The sequence below is a fragment of the Sturnira hondurensis genome, unplaced genomic scaffold, assembly GCF_014824575.4.
Source record: "Sturnira hondurensis isolate 20B ecotype Veracruz unplaced genomic scaffold, ASM1482457v3 Scaffold0016280, whole genome shotgun sequence".
Lineage (NCBI taxonomy): Eukaryota > Metazoa > Chordata > Mammalia > Chiroptera > Phyllostomidae > Sturnira > Sturnira hondurensis.
The window spans coordinates 152,855-171,185 of record NW_028088911.1 but is presented as its reverse complement, the minus strand read 5'-3'; the positions used below and the strand labels follow the sequence as shown (position 1 = coordinate 171,185).

The 18,331-nt window shown below is 39.0% G+C and overlaps 1 protein-coding gene across 1 annotated transcript; it reads right to left on the bottom strand.

The window, feature by feature from the left end:
- Positions 1–9,478: 9,478 nt before the first annotated feature.
- Positions 9,479–10,327, bottom strand: LOC119000761 (lys-63-specific deubiquitinase BRCC36-like). The gene is given in 1 exon segment (XM_037065885.1): positions 9,479–10,327. A coding segment is annotated over 1 exon segment (849 nt).
- Positions 10,328–18,331: the final 8,004 nt, after the last annotated feature.

Here is an 18,331-nt window from a genome sequence, read left to right as displayed (position 1 = left end):
AGTTATTAAGGTTAAACTAAATTCAGTGATATGAGCCTTGTGATATGAAATATGACCAGTGACCTTAGAAGATGATGGGAGGACACCTGGAAGCTCCCACCGGATTCTATGTGGCAAAGAGTGAGAAGACAGCCATGTAGGAGCATGAAAGAAATCCCTCAAAAGGAACCATTTCTGCTGACACCCTCATTTCTAATTCTGATCATTTGGATTTGTGAAAAATTAAGTGACTGTTTTGTACACCATCCACCGGGGTCTTATGTTATGGCAGCCGTAGCAAAGTTATTCAGACACTCGTACACACTTAAATGATCCTTGCTGCACTGCTCATATGGCACCTGTAGTGAATGACACCATGTCCACCAGCCCTGAGAGGCTGCACTGATGTGGCAAACGACCTCCATCATTGAAGAAAGTCTGCAAGAGTGTTGACCTCACTGGTCTGCAGATATCCGGGGCTGGATTTTCAAAAACATATACTGAGAAGTAAGATGGCAGAGGAGTGAATGGAAATCACACTTATGTCCTCCAAGAAGAAATATGGAATTACAACTCGATTCTGGAAAAATCAACTGGAACAAATATCTGAGTAGGAGCAAGAGATAAGCAATGATGTTGGACACACAGTAGTAGCTTTGGCAAAACCTTTCTGATAAGGAGTTGGGTACAGAGTTCAGAGTGTTGTCTGAGTGCTCTCTGGCAGCGGGGGCAGGAGGACATGAAAGTGGTTTGTTAGATTCCATGGAGAAAGTTGGGGTCTAAACCCTAGGTTGGATTCTCACCCTAGAACACCAGGGCCCAAAAAGTACACAAATAGAAACCAGTGGTGAAAATTGGTAGGGTTCTTCTCTGTCAGAAACAGATGGATGGGGACCCATGGGGCATTTAAAGGCCAACACACATTTCCATTTGTAGCCACTTCACTGGGGCTACAGCAAAGGTAGGGACATAGTGGGATGTAGATGCCTGTGGAGGGACAGGGGTCAGAAGACTGGAATAAGAAAAATGAGAGAGTAGCCATTGGGATCCCACTTCTGATTCATCCCCAAGAGAGGAAGTAACCTTTATTTTCAGGCAGACCACTCCCCTCCTAGCTGCACTAGCCTGAGGGAAAACAATAGACATAACCCTAGAAGGCTCTCTGATCTGGCTATTTGGTGACTAAGCTTGACTGATGAGCTCTAGACACCAGATGAACAGCCAATAGAGTTACCAGAGTCAGAGGATCACTGGCAATGTTTGGGCAGAGTGGACTCAAGAGACTTGATGAAAGACTGGGGGCATAGGCTTTGGAGAGAGAACTGAGAAATTACTCATAAGGTTCCAGTGCTCAGCAAACACACATATGCAGGGATCGTGGTGCTCAGGTTGACCAGGGGCTGAAGGGAAACAATAGCCTGCATACCGAGAGGGATTTCACCTTACCCTATGTTGCTTCAACATGACTGCTGAATTCAGATTAAGCAGAGAAAGAACTGGAGGAGACAGCCAGTGACAGTATATCACTGGAAGCATGGAGCAGGCTGCCTAAGTGTGATGGGGTCGATCAGATTGGGCCAAGATCTCACATCACCAGAGGCAGATCCAGAAAGAAAAAGCAGGGGTAAATACAAAAGGCTACTGAGACAAAAGACACTATGGTCTCCTTGATGATTTGCAACATATTTTTTTCTGCATAATTTTATAACATTCATTTCTTGTTCAGCCAGGTTGTATATAAGAAGTCACTGGATTTTATATGATAGGGCATTTTAATTCACATGTTTTGCTCCTCCATTCTCTTAGCCAATTTTACCTTCCTGTATCCTTGCAATATTATCATTTCAAATATGGTTTTCTCCCTAGCTACAATATGTTCCCATTCTAAACTCACTGTTTCTCACCTGTCCAGACACTCAAAATGAGTTCGCTTTTCAAGGGCCATCTCATACCCTTATGCCCACCTCCTAAAATACCCACATTCTCTCTACACCTGTTACACATTTTATCCTTGGTTGAGGGAAGGGTAGATATTGCATTAGATTGTAAGGTAATCTTTCAAGCTTCACTCATTCTGTATTTCAAATAGCACATTTTACTGGGCCCCTCTCCTGCTCATTCCTTTTTGACTCAAATTTTAATTTTTCTTTTTTCTTTTTCTTTTGTGCCTTTCTTCTCTTTCTCTTTTATTCTGCCTTTATTTTTCTCATTCCTCATTTTTCTTTTCTTTTGCATCCCTAGTTTTAATTTATCCCTCATTTCGTCTGTTTTTTCTTCCTCACTCTCAGTATTCCCTCTCCCTCTATCAGTACAACATTGATTTCCAGTCCTCTAAATATCCCTTAGACTTTTCTTTGGTTCTTGGTTCCTCTTATTCCCATACATTAATTAACCTACATTAATTTTAGTCTCTATGTTGTTCATAGTACTCCAGTAGACCTTTCTCTCCAATTCGGCTATTATCTTTTTATTATTTATTTAATATTTTCCTTCCTTTCCCCCTCCCTCTCAATTTATTTTATTTGGCAGTATTTTAATTACTTTTTAAACCTAATATTATACATGTCATTCCTCATACTGCATTTCACAGTCTTCATTCTCTTTTTTATGCTTGAGGTAAACTTTACCTACCCTCCTCAATAACTCCAACTCTGAACTCTTATTAATGCTCCTCATTATTCCTTCTCACAATCATTTCTCTTTCAGTAGGTCATCTCATATCCACACTTCTTTTTTTATAGTCATCTTAATCTTGATACAGCCTTGTTAGTATTGTTTCATTGGCTATTGATAGTGAGATTGTTGGAGGAGTTATATTTGCAGTTGTGGGTTTGTTTCTTGAACCCTGTTCAGGGAGTACCTACACAAGAACACACAAGATGTGTTGGCAGAATGGCCCTCAGTGAAGCAGTGACAGGGAAGGATCCATGAAAGAATGACCCATCTGCATAAAAAACACAATTGAACACAGAAATTTAACATAAACGTCATAAAAGTCATCTCAAGAACACCAAGTTCAGGTAATTAAGGAGACTGAAACACTGAATCTTAAAAGCCTCCCAACAAAGAAGTTCACACCATCAAGTCAGAAAGTCAAAACAGATCAATTTAAGAAACAGAACACTAAAAAGACGAGTCCCACTAACAATGGGAAAGGAAGACAGCCACAAATCAAAAGGAAAGGAAGAATCCTCAGAAAGAACTCTAAATAAAGTGGAAGCAAGGCAACTACCAGATATTGACTTCAAAAGAATAGTTATAAGGACGCTGAATGAACTCAGTGTGAATGACAAAACCTAGAGGCAAATTAGTTGTAACTTCATTGCAAACTATATCAGCAAAGAAAAGGACATACAGCCAATCAAGAAGGGCCAAGAAGAAATGAAGAATACAATTTCTGAATTAAAGAACACAGACAAAGTCATCAAAAGCAAGCTGAAAGAAGCAGAGGGATGAATCAAGAAGCTGGAGGACAATATAGGGAAAAACTCTTGAAAAGAGGAAGAAAAAGAAAAAAAGGCTAAAAAGGAATTGGAGGAGCTAAGGAAATTCAAGAAAAACGTGAAATAGAATAATATCTGTAAAAGAGGGGTACCATAAGGAGAAGAAGCAAAGCAAGGGAGAGAAAACCTGTTTAAAAAATAATGAGGAAAATTTCCTAATTTCATGAGAGAAAAAGCCACAGAGGTCCAGGCAGCATAGAGGGTCCCAATCAGGAGGAATGCAAAAAGGCACACTGTGAGACACATCATCACTATAATGGCAAAATATAAAGACAAAGAGAGGATCTTACACAGCAAGGGAGAAACAGGAAGTAATATACAAAGCAACCCCGTTAAGGCTACCAGCTGACTTCTCAGCAGAAACACTACAGGTCAGAAGGTAATGGCAAGGGATAGTCTGAGTAATGTAAAATGAAAGCCTGCACTGAGACTACTGTATCCAGCAAGGCTGTCAGTGAAAATGGAAGGCCAAATAAGAAGCTTCCCAGACAAAAGAAGGCTAAAAGAATACACCTGCAAAAAAACCAGCACTGCAAGATACACTAAAAGGACCCCTTTAAGACACATAATCAGTGAGAGAAAAAGGAACAAAGGTAGGATGGTAGTAAAAGGAAGTGAATAAGAACCTATGAATAATAACCTTCAGTATAAATGGATTAAATATGCCAATCAAATGGTATTCCTCTGGGCATGAGCAATTGGCCAAGGCTACTGGGGCAGGAGGGGCAGCCATCAGTTCCACAAGTTCGGGTACTCACCTTCCCCGGGGTTTTGGGTGTTGTCTCAGGACCTTCTGTGCCACTGCAGGAGCACCATGCAGCTGACTGGGATAGGGATCCAGAAGGCCAGGGCAGCTGCTGCAGGAAAATTTCTTAAACAGCCTCCGAGTACCACTTTTCTCTCTTTTTGCTTTTGAAAAATCTCTCCTACTCAAGCCTTCCTCTCCAAATAAGTGACTGGCCTCTCTCAGATCCCAGCTCTCCAATGAGACCCGGGACTGTTCTGGTCAGGTTCCCTCAAGGCCCAACTCTTCTCTACTGATGTCCACAGCCTCAGAGAGTACACATTGCCCCTGAGTGCTTGCCATTTAATCCTTATTCCCGCCCTGCAAATTCAAGTAACCAGGGCCCTGTGAGGTTACTTCGGATGGAAGGTGGGAGGTCCCCATGCTGCAAAAACCTTATTTGGCAGGGTGAGAGCCCTTGACCTTGCCCTCTCCTGTGAAACCTGTGGTAGAACCATTGGACACAAGGTCTGGGGCTGAACCTGGTTTCCAAGCTGGTCACAGGGATCTTTTGTCCTGGAGAACTCTCCTTAACCCCTGAGTTTTCAATGCCCTCTACATTTTGGTCTTCAAACTGCATATACGTTGGGATACTGTTGGCTGTTTTCTCAGGTCCTCAGAAGATCAGCTAGGTGTGCAACCCATGAACAGGGGGAGGTGGGTGTATGTGTTCATACATTTTGCTTGCTTGGTGTGTGTGTGTGTGTGTGTGTGTGTGTGTGTGTGTGTGTGTGTGTGTGTTTGCGCGCAGGGGAAACAGCCTAAGCACCCATCAGTAAAGGAGTGGATCCCAAAGGGATCCTTTGTGACAGCATGGTTGGAACTGGAGAGCATTATGCTGAGTGAAACTATCCAGGCAGTAAAAGACACCTTTACATGGAACCGTTACATTACTCTTGACTTTTTTTCATCTGTGTCTAAAGTGTGAACTCAAACAAATGATCAGCCTTCTCCCAGGCTGTTCAGGTAGAACATAGCATTTTGCTTACCATTCACAACAGTACAGATGGACTTGGACAGCGTTAATCTAAATGAAATAAGCAAAAGAAGCATTCTATTATCTCAGTCATATGTGGACTGTAATAAAAAAAAAAGACAAAAGAGAACCAGATGCTTGGATATAGAGAACAGACTGATAGCCATAAGAGGGGATGGGATTCCGGGGCTGGGTCAAACAGGTGAAGGATCTGAAGCAATAGCGAAAAAATAAAACACCCGGTAACACACAGAGACAAGAGTAAGGTAACTGCTAGAGGACAAGTGGGGTGTGGAAGCAAAAGAGGATAAAGGGAGATAAATGGTGATGGAAGGAGACCTGACTTGGTGTGGAAAGGAGACAACATGATACACAGATGACGTTTTACAAGAACTGCACACCTCAAGACTACAGAACTTTATTGACTGATGTCAGCACAATAAATTAGGTAGAAGTACATTCGAACATAAAATTTAAAAGTCATACAATTTACAGCATGTATATTACTGTTTCTGTGTGCAAATGTTTCTAGCACCATGCTAACACTTTAAGAAGATATTTCAAATATCAAAAAAAAAAGAGTTTGTGGCTGCAATTCTTACAATTTTCGTAATGTTCGAACAACAACAACAACAACAACAACAAAACCCACTAATTCTTCTGGCTTTTTATATGCTGAGAGTCCTGGCTAAGTGATTTTTGCCACACAAACTGAGGGTATGTCCTCTACCCACTGCTTATCCAAATTGTGCCATAATTAACTAGGTTTTAAAACTGGGAAAGTCAGATGTTTACAAAAATTGTGTTTGAAATTGAGGGTTATAAAATTAAAGTCATTAAATGCAAAGAATACACAGAAGCTATTAAGAAGTCAATTTTTACACTGTTACTAAACTTTAACAGAGAAGATAAAATAAAGTTCAAATTAGTGAAAAATCTGTACAAAATGTCTTTGAAAAATGAAGTAAGACTGCCTCATCGATTTAGTTATGTCTATGAAGGATGTGTGGTTTGTAAAAATAAGGCAGTGTACGTAGTACTGCATCCCTCTTTGGGTTTCTCTGATTGTTTGCTTTGTTTTTTGATTATTTTCATTTACAGTCTGAAAGACGTAGTTATTTCTGAAAATGAGCCCTAAGGTAATGAACCGTGATGACAGGTGTAACAAGACAGTGATTATCTCTTATGGTAGTGACTATATACGTTTAGTCACTAATAACTAAAAAAAAGTCTCATGAATCAAGTAATATATTTCTGTACCTCTGAATATCAAATGATCTGCTCTTTCACACCCATGTTGATTTCCCTATATTGGAACCCACTATCACTATACATTTTACAACTTCACAAGTTCCCACAAAATGGCAAAAACACTCAGAATTTAATCAGTTGTGTCATGTAAGCCTTTCCTGGGCTAGCTAAGGTGTTTTCAAACAAGAGTTTCCAAAGGGTCATATATCAAATATTTGACACTTGTTCAAGTACCCTCATAAAGGCAGCGCCAGCCAGTTGCAATCCTGGTTTGCCTACTCCACTTTAAGAATACAGTGGATACTGGACACGCTCCAGGTCATTTAGAAGGGAATGCTTTTCATCAGGTCCCCACCCAACTCCCTTTCTCCAACTGGTAAGGAGAAAACAAAAGCTCCGTAAACAGGCTAGATCCTTTCAATGTCTTATTTCACAAAATATTTTCTAATACACCCAGCACAACCAAAAGAATAGAGAGACCAAGTTATGTCAACCACATTGCACTAAATCCAAGATTTACCTTCCACACAAAACAAGAGATAAACAAGTGTGATGGGCCATGGGACTATCTTTGTAAAGTGTTACTAGGATGAATTCCAATTCCTAGTGATCAATCTGATCACTAGGATCAATTCCAAGTCGAATTATATCTCTGACAGGTATCCTCATTTCTACACAGAGTTAAGACCCAAATTTCATTTGATACTTAAGGGAAGTAGTCATAAAATATTGTTTTCAGGGTGGGGATGGGATGTTTTGATTCTGCTAATGTTGGCATAGTATTTAGTCAGACTTCACATACATTTCCTCTTCTGTCTGGACAGTTGATTATCATGGAAGTTTATAATTTACTTAGATTCTTCGCTCTTTTCCCTAGTAGATAATTTTGCATCTTTAACCAATTTTAGATTGTAAGTGTGAGAGGAACATTAAATAAAAATTGTAGCTTTTAGGCATTGAAAGAAGGAATGAAATCACCATGTTGGGAAATTTGCCCATTATACATGCAGAGACCCGTTACTGATTTTTTTCTTAGACATCTATCTAACATAACCTAAAGCAGTAAGATGTTTTGAGACATGTAAATATTGAGCCTATTTGTCCACTGACTTGCTGGCACATCCCAGTCTCTTCACAAATGGCATCTTTATAAGCTGCCCCTACTTTCAGACTTGTCTGTCATCTCAATTTGCCAAGTGTTAAACATATTATCAAAAAGCCAATATGAACCCAACATACTATGCTTGTGTCATATCCCATACCTGTCTTAATTTTAGGTGGCATTAAAATGATCCAATAAACTAAACTAATCATTTTTATATGGCTTGTTCTTTTGTTACTGGACTAGAGAGTTTGAATTAGTTTTAGTTTTCACATAAGGGGCCACCGTTAGAACAACTCTAAGTTTAATTTTAATTAGGTGCAAGACACAGAAATAAGGCAATGAGCACACTAGGCGATAACACTAAAACCATAAGGCAGCAAGTATATATTTTGATGAAGGGGAAAAGAAGGCAGATAGGAAATGCAACTTTAGAAATGTATACATCAAACATCCCAAGACTGCTAAGCACTTTCGTGTACCACACAGTTCAATAGTTCTAAGGAAATGCAGAAGTAGAAACCTTTCATCAGAAAACCTATTCTACATGCTATGGAAAACTTATATACAAAGTACATCTCAATACATGAAGCACATGTCACTACATCAACTGAATCAATGCCCAGAGATATCGAGTGGAAAGGGTGTTTGGAACTGTGTTTGGTTTCATTCCCTCCCTTGGTATCATCCTGGAAGCAGATTCCTAGAGCTCCTCTGGAGGAAGTCTTCAAGTCTATCTGAGAATGAACAGTAGTACAGGCCTAATCCCAGTTGTTGCTAAATCTACATCTGCTGTTTTCACAGCGCTTTGCTCTTTCAAGGCTTCCACTTTCTGACTGAGATCATTTCTTTCCAGTAAAAGTGCTCTGAACAGCTTCTCTAATGCATGTACCAGTTTTCTTGCCCACACAGGTTTTCACTTCCCTGCCATAAATGTCTAGGTGTTAAACTTTCAGGTCATATAGTATGCGCTTATTTAACTTACACCTCTTCTTGGGCTTACTTGTAACTCTTTAAGTGACATATGTATTTAGGCACTTTGCCCACTTTCTAATTGTAGTGTTGGTTTTTCCTGGTACATATTCTAGATTGATCAGACATATTTTTGTGAATAATTCTCTCAATAATTTATTCCTCTAAAATTTTTGGCAGGGCCATTTTTCATTTTGATGAAGTCCAGTATGTCATCTTTTCCTTTTAGGACTGGGCCTTGGGGTGAGGGCTGATAACCTGTTGCCAAGTCCAAGACAATTAAACTTTGTTTATGATTTTATTTCTAAGGTTTTTGTAACTTTTTATTAAAGCTCTTATGTATTAATTCTTTATCTATCTATCTATCTATCTCTTTATTTATTTCAGGGTAGAAGGGAGAGGGAAAGAAACATCAATGTGTGAACTATACATTGAAAATCTGCCTCTTGTATGCCATAACTGGAGATCCTGGCTGGCAACCCAGGCATGTTCCCTGACTGGGAATCAAACTTGCAGCCTTTTGGTTCACAAGTCAGCACTCAATCCACCCAGACAGACCTTACAGGCCAGTGCTATTTCTAACCTTTCTAAACTTTTACGTCTTACATCTAAGTCCACGACACATTTTTAGTTAATGTTTATATAGGGTGTGCATTTTATGTCAAAGTCTGTTTTCTTACCTTTGTGTGTCTGGTTATTCCAGACTATCCTTCCTCCGTTGAATTTCTTTTTCACCTTTGTCAAAAACCAGTTGCTTATATACTATGCCCTGTTGATTACTCCAGTAAGTCTTAAAGTCAGGTAATGTGAGTCCTTCCAACTTTTTCTTCAAAACTGATGGAGCTTACTTAATTTTATACATGGATCCTTTCCATTCCCCCATTTTCTCTCCCACATTGTTCTAGAGCACTTTATTCTAGAGAAGAAAGTTCTTGCATAAGCTCTTCCTTTTCTTGTTGCAACTGCTGTAAATGCTGTTGGTTTTGCTCCAGTCTATCTTCCAACCACTGCAGGAGAGGCTCACTGACTGCTGACATCTGACTGCACAGATTCTTGGTGAGCACTGAGCCATTATGGATCTTGGTAACTGAGTCCAGATGTGTAAGATTGTGAATCCTTCTATATGCATCCTGCTCCTCTTGGTATAGGATCTTGGGCAGATCAACTGCTATTTCAAGGCACAGTTTAGCAATGGTTTCATGAGGTACAATATGGATTGGGATTTCGATTTGCTCATACTCTGACTTCTCTTGAGCTGGAATAGATTGAAAGCAAGTGTAGAGTATCTTGCCAGTTTTTGTGCTTTTATCTTCTAAGAAACAGGAGAGAATAAGTCCTACAAAGTGTCGATCTGTCATCTGGTACATGGCTTATGTGCAAATATCAACATTTGAAGGACAAACACTTATATGAGGATGGGAATGATACCAGCCCACTATTCTCATGGGAAAACCTGTCAGTTCAGCCACCCTCTCTGCCTCTGGTGAGGCTCCAGATAGCTGCCCTGGAGAAATTTTGACTCGATCCTTCCTCTTATCAGATAGTTTCAAGATGATGACAGAATGAATGTGAACAATGTCAACCTTTTCAGCAATGGTGTGTACTTTAGTTCTGGCACATGTAGAATTAGAGTCATCCTTTGTGTCATCATTCATCTCTCCTATACACAGTCCCATCACCTCCTCCTTCTCTGTGCTCAGAGCATGGTTGAGACAAACTAGGAAAACATCTGACTCAAGATGAATCACCTGCACCGCCATCTTGGTCCGAACCTGCTTACAACTGCCTCAGGCCAACTCTGGCCTGACCAACCCAGAGCTCCAGCCACTCCTCTCTTCTTCAGATCAGGTACTGTGCTCCATTCAGCTTCATATACCCTGAAATACACATAATAGATCACACATTGAGTTTTTGTGCACTCTTGGGAACCTTACTTGGTTTCCATACTAGGAATCCTTAAATTTAAACCAATTTAAAACTCTCCACCAAGTGAGTGGTTCTCATTTCCGACTGTGTGCCACACAGGGACTGCTGGATGGATTAAATGTAACATAATCTACCTACTCAGGAGGGAGATTATACTCCATTAAATTAATAATTAGGGAGAAGTATGCAACAACACTATGGAATCTATACAGTCCAGAGTAAAAATTACCAAAATATGAGAATTATATTTATAATTAAGAAGCAAACGGTATTTTTCATCAAAGTCCAGAACAAAATACACAAAAAAGATACTAGATAACAAGGTAGGACTCTATATCCTTTTTTGTTATAAACCATTTTTGTCATAGAAACTTGCCATTCATTCCAAATGTACAAATGGGTGCATACGCAGGGTATAGTTTACACTTTTTTGGAGATTATTAAATAGCACCACCCAGTATTCCTACTCAGTAATAGAGAAAAAAAACCCAAATATACAAAATAACCAAGGAAAGAAAGAAACAAACAAACAATATCCTGAAAGAGTTATGACAGCCTAACAAGCTCACCTGAACAGTTTGAAAAAAAATACAGATATCTCTTGGACTCTAGTCTAGGCTCCCATAAAAGACCTACAAGGTGTGCCTGGGAAATCACATGTTGAAAGAGAAAATAATCCTTGTGTGATACAGAGAAATGATTAATGCTAATCTGGTGTATGTATCTCCACCAAGGTATAGCCATAAACAGACACAAGCATATTTTGTGCCCTGAAAGTAGTTTATTTCATATTGTGATAGATAATGTATAAGAGATAGCAATGTATTGTCAAAATCCATATTACTTTGGAAAGGAAACTGGAGATAACATGAATAGGTTTGGAAGGAAAGGGAGAAAATGGAGGAAAAGGTGTGGGGATCAAAATGCATATTTGGCAGGCACACAGTAGACAGGCAGCTGTTGAGAACAGTATAATAAATGGAGGAGCCAAATACTTCAAAAGCACGACCCAAGGACATGAAGTCAGGGCTGAGACTATTGGAGAGAATGGGAGTACTAAGTAGAGGGTAGCAGGAAAAGGGGAGGAAACTGGGATAACCATAATGGCACAATTAATACAATATTTAAAAACAAAAAACAACACGAGATTTGCTAGTAGAAGATCACCCCTTATACAGCCTATTCCAGGATGTCCAAAGGGATAAACACAAGGTAAATGTGAAACTCTATAACCAAAAAATGTTTTTAACAACATTTTCTAATTTTCACAGATTACTTTTAGAATTGAACCTATTAGACTAAAGTTGGAAAAAGCAGCTGGAAGAATTTTTTTCATAGAGGTTAGAGATTTAACAGTTTTTCTTCTAACAACACAGTAAACTGAGAATTTCATTTTAGAGATTTGTGGTGTGGCCCAACACACTCATGGACACAGGGAGACATGGCCATATGGCTGGGCAAGAGGGAGGGTCCCAAAGCAGTGCAGGAAAGGCTGTGTCCCTGGGTAAAGGGTAAACAAGAGTCACATTGGCCCAGTAACCAATGTAGGGCAGCATCTGAGGACAGATTTCTCCAACCTCGCCAGAGGTGCTGCGGGCAGGGGCCCTTGCATGGAGTCTGCACAAGGCAGAGTGTGATGTAGGGGAAATCCCTCCTATCCCCTTCTGGTTCCTTACTTAAGGAATAAAACACTGGTCACACCAGCATGTGTATCTAAATGTTAACACAATGGCAGGGAGCAGTGCTGACCTTCCCATCTAATCTGATAAAAGGAGGGTTTAGCTGCAAAGCTCACAGAGGGGCAACCCTCCAGGAGATTTAAGCCAAGGGAGGGCGGAGACTTGCTGCTCTCTCTAGAACCCACAGACGCGGCCCCTGCACTATCAGGTCCAAAAGTTGGCAGAGGTCTTGNTTTGCCCCCCCCCCCCCCCCCGCATGGGAAGCTGCAGCTCAAGACCATCCCGATTCCAGGGAAGGAGCCTGAAGATGGAAAATTGTCTCCTTAGCAGCTTTGGGTTCCAGGAGGGCAGACAGGTAAGGATAGAGTGGAATTCTGAGGCCTGATTTTGGGTTTCAGCCCCTTGGAGGACAAATAAATTTTGTCTATGCTTTGCAGAAGTCCCTCATTTCCCCAAGTTGGGCAATATTTTATTAAATACCTTTTTCATTCCAAAACAACCTTACTCCTATGAGTGTATTTGATGGTAGGCAGCTGAACCCCACTTTTTTCAGTAACAACATGACTAGGGACAGTTGGGAATAGAAACCAAACCCTTTGAGATCTCTGCAAACAGTTCTTGATCATACTGCTTCCAAAATAGGTGCTCCATAATTTGGTAAACTTGAAACATGTTCCATTCAGCCACAGGAAACTGCTTACACTTTAAGCATATTATTTTTAAAAGGCAATGATCTGACTAAGAGATCCATGGAACCTAAAATCATTCAGCATGTTGACTTTTAATATGACTTGTCTACATTCCCAAACAGTTGATCCTGATATTTTAAGAGATCTAGTAAACAACAGATAGCACTAATTAATTTGCTACCATCCCTACCTAGCTATATTATTGGGAACCAATGATTCATCTCTATGAACCATAATATTGCCTTTTGTAAAATGCTGGACTATAATAGTCTCTGCTCTTTCTAGCTCTAAAATTATCTGGCTGTGCTCTTGCTGAGAGAAAGGAGTACATAATTTCCACCTTGATCCCTTGTGATTCCTCAATATTTGCAGAGGTTGATGAAGAAGGTCTGACCACACACTGGTTTTTACAACTCTGGAGTTAAGCGAAAGGCCATTGTGATGTCCAATTAATTATTCACAATGTATTTAAGTGTCACACACAAGTCTCCATCATGGACATGATGGATGTACGTACTTCAGTAAGGCAAGCACTAGGGCTTCTGAGTCAGAAGCCTGGGGTTTCAGTCGAGTTGTGCCACCTAAGGTGTGTGGCCTTGGGTCAGGTCTCTTAAATCCCATTGCTTCTCATTTTCCTCTCTTCAGAAATGCATATCAGGGGAAGAACTAATTTAACGAAGTATTTGACAATGCTTTGAAAGTGGTAAAATGTTAAATAAGGTACATTGTTTCTGCCACGAGCAAAATACCAATATTTGTGTACTGGTTTACATAAATATCATTTATTTTTCTTTGCTTCTATTCTGTATATTCATGATTCTTTATGTTGCTTAAATATTGTTTTAAAGGATGCTTATTTGTTTTGTGTTTTTAGGAGAAGTCAAGCTGACTTTTTAACTTGAATTTTTAAATATGGAAACGTATTTCTTGTAAACATTCAAGCAATGCAGATATATACAATAAAATTGAAGTATCTAGTCTTGCATCCTCATCTGTTTCCATCTATTTCCCCACATACAGTTTTTTACTATGTATCCTTTCAGATTTATTCCTATACATTTATAATTATAATCTATTGAAACAAAATGTGCCTCTGCATATGTTGGCCTTTATCATGTAACCATGTATAATGAGCAGTTTCATGTCAGCACATATGCAGATCATGTCAGTATATATGCAGATCTACCTCAACCACTTTACTACCACAGAGTTTTCTTTACTAGACCAAAGTTTGACTGTTTCACATTTGGTGTATGTTTATTCTGCTTTTACTTCTTTGTGGGAATAAATCAAGCACAAATATTCTTCTACATACATTTTGGTGCACATGTATCAGCCTGCAAGGTTAGAAACAAAGTACCAGAAACCCAATGGCTTGCAAACAACAGAACTTCATTCTCTTCTCATTCTGGAGCCCAGAAGTCTAAAATCAGGTGTTGGCAGGGTTGATCTTTCTGGAGCTCGGTGGGAGCTCCATTTCACACCTCCCTTACCTCTCTGCCTGTCTTCTGTGCTTCAAATCTCCCTCTCCTTTCTCTTATAAGGACACCAGTGATTAATCTCAAGATCGTTATTACCATAACCATACCTCAAAGACCTTTATTCCAAATAAAGTCATATTCTGTGTTTCTGGGTCAAAATGTCTTGTGGTGCCATTTTTCAATTCACATAAGAATATGTCACACAGGGTGAAAATTTTACTGCAAAATGCCCTGCAAAAGAAAGGTTGTAGTAATTTTCACTTCCACCAAAAGTACAAAGTGCTCTTTCTCCCACATTATTGTCAATTTGTAAAACTTTTTGCTAAAATGACATGTTAGTTAAAATATAACATAACATCAGTACTTCTATTGCATCTCCTTGACTTCTAGTAAGGCTATTCCTCTTTGTATGAATTTCTTAACTATCTATACTACTTTAGTGAATTATCTATTCCTACATGTTCTCATTTTCTGAAATGATTTATCATTTTCTTCTCAGTTTTTAAGAATTCTTCAGTATAAACACATATGTGGCAGATAATACAAAAAATGTTACTATTTTGTCTATTACATATATTACCACAATTCCTTCCAAGTCTGTCGTTTGCCTTTTGTCATTGATTACCAATTTTTGAAATATGTATTTAGTAAAATGTATTAAAATTTTCATTTATGTGTTTCATATAACAACTGAATGGGTGGCCAAAAATTCTTTGCTGTTTCTTTTTTTCTGTGTGTCTGTAAGATGGTTCTCATTGCACTTAGTTCTCTTTAACTTCATGTGCAACAATTCTGTTAGGTTATATTGTGACAGCTGTCACATCAGTGTATATTTAAAAGAGCACACACATCACACTTGGTGAATTTTTGTGTGGCCATTTTAATATTAAAGATGGAAGAACATATGCAACATTTTCAGCATTTAACGCTGCATTATTTCAAGATAGGTGAAAAACACAACTGAATGCTATAAGGGACTTGTGCAGAGCATTCAGAAGATCTGCAACACTGGAGGTATCAAGAGTGGTTTGTAAATTTTGTGCTAGAGATTTCTCACTAGACGGATGTTACACAGTCAGGCAGATCAGTCAAAGTTGACAGTGATCAAATTCAGACATTACTTGACATCAACATTATTTCATTTTATTGGTGAAAATGAAAAATGTGTCTTTTACTCTGCAGGAAAAATCAACAGACTTTTTGGCCAACCTGGTAAGTTTCTAAGAGTTTATATGCTATCACAAAGTAGGACAAATACAGACCTATGAGTCACAGAAAGCACATTCCCCTCAGTCTGCACATGCCTTAACAATGAGTAGGTATTGGGGGTTCTGGAGAATGCTCTAGGCTATATGTGAAAATACAGGAAAGAGGAACAGCCAAGGTAAAGAGGGTACAAGTGACTTAAAAATCCATCAACTGCTGATATGCAGCAATGCTTTACGCACTCAAAGGGACAACAAACCTAAGTCAAACACATTTTCAGTCCTCCACAAATTTACAATTATACATAAGCAAAATAATTTTAAGCAACAGCTAAGCAGAACTAATTTTTCAAAAACTTGCAGTGGGCATCGAATCGATGAAGTCCATGGAAATGACACTGCAAAGGAGAACAGAATTCTGAATGGTTTCAAGAGAGATGGTGAGCACCAACCATAATTTTAAAAAGGTTAAACACCTTCATCAATTATGGCAAATATCAGAAAAGTGCACCTATGATCATGAGAGAGCTCAATGAACTAGTACACAGTACTGTAAACTATCCTGTAAAAAAAGCACACCGCTCGAGGTAAAGCACAAGACAGCAACAAGAAGCCCTCTCCTACTTCCCTATGGACACTGCTTAAAACGTGGCATTGCTTTTGTCTATTTTTGTGTTTTATATAAATGGAATAAGGTATTATGTCCCTTTTCCTCTCAAAACACATTTGTATCATTCATTCAAATTTTGCATGCAGTGTTAAAAACTTCTTTCCTTCTAGTGCACAGTATACCATTACAAAAATATTGTAATACATCCTTTAGAAATTACACCAATGATGAGGAGTTTGTGTAGCCCCTACTTTTGTGTTCTTGGAAAAAAGTATTGCAATGGACATTCTAGTGGAGTATCTTTTGGCTATGTCCTAGGGGCAGGAACTGCTGGGTCACAGAATGTATCTTATGTTCAGCTTTAGTAAATACTGTCAAATGGTAGTTTTAAATGATGGTTATGAAGTTCTTTCAGCATTGTATGAGAGTTCCAGTTGTCCTACATTCTTATCCACACATTTGTCCCTAACTTCTTCATTTTAGCCACTCTAGTGACTATGTAGCAAACACAATTATTATGGATAAGATGAAAGTTACAAGAGTCGGCATCTCTCAGAAGAGAAGATCAAACAACAAGAAAAGGAAGCAACCATTCAAAACAATATGGATATTAAAGGGATGTACAAATTCATTTTTATTAATATGACAGTAAGGAGAACTAAAAACAAACAGCTCAGTTACAGAGCAAGCAAACACTCCTTAAAACTGGAGAAAAATATCAGAAAACACAAAAGTAGAGAGCATGGCAAGTAACTAGTGTATATTCTGGTAACTGTAACCCATAGTATGAATGCCCTGACTAAGAATGCAATCCATACTCTTCTACATAAACAATGGCTACTTTATTTAAGGGGCTGAATATCAATACTTTTTTTCTAAATGAAAAATGAAATATACATTTTTCTAAAATGTATATTTTAGCAACAACAGAATAGATTTTCTGTGAAACGCTGTAAAATTTCCTATATGCACTGTGTGAGATATATTTCTTCAAGATACTACACTGTGTAATTTGACCAGGGCATACATTTTTTGTATAAAAACAAAAGTCAGAATCTCTAATAGTACCTTTATATCTGTCTAATATCCAACTTAAAAAACAAAATCCCACACTTCCATTTAAGCTAGTAGAGAAAGAAAAATCATGGTCAAAGGGAAAACACAAACTACCTCTACTTGCAGGTTACTGCAATCACCTATAAGCTCCTTGAGAATAAGGACCATATCTTGTAGTTTATCAAAGCCCTTCAGCACATATTCAGCCAAGAACTCTCAGCAGAACATTCAATAAATCCTACTCACCAACATATCAGAGTCTGCAGGACTGAGCAATTTATCACATATGCTGCTTCACATAGCTGGTGAAAAGTGACAAGATATTCATGTATTGAATCCTGGCAGACCTACTTCAAATGATAGTTATTTATTTATTTATATACTTACTTACTTACTTACTTACTTACTTATTTATTTACTTACTTATTTATTTATTTATTTATTAAGAGAAGGAAAGGGAGGGAGATAGGCAGGTAGAGAGACACTGATGTTCAAGAGTCACATCAATTGGTTGCCTGTTGCATGCCATAACTGGGGACCTTGCCCACAACTCATGCCCGCACCCCAATCATAATGTATTCAGAAATGCTTCACTTCCCAGCCTGGCATTCAATGCACTGTGACACATCAGGCAGGGAAAAATGCTCACTTTGAATAAGCACTCATCCACAGGCACAGATTTTTAAAGTTACATAGAAACCGACACTGGGAATTTCAATAACAACAAAGTGTTGGCATTCGCTCTGCGTGGTTTAGTGAGTTGTAATTGCCCCCCACAGCTAAGACTGAGTAAGCGACCTCCGCAATGCAAGCCACAAGGAGACAAAGCTTGGCTCTGCTTTATCACCCTACCCCCAATGTATGGTAGCATACTCAATGATGTCAGACATGATCACTTGGGAGGCCATCATGGAAGGACTCAGGGGGTTGAGACAAAGAGGAAGCAATGGACCGTCACCCCCAGCTATTGTGACATAGCCCAAGTCCCCATACTCTCTGGAAAAAGCTCTTCCTGGATCTAAGCCACTTAAGCCTGAAAACTTGTTACGTGGGAGGCCGTGCAGCCTCTAACCAGCTAGACTGGGATCCGGGGCTTTGGGCATACAAAACAATTCCTA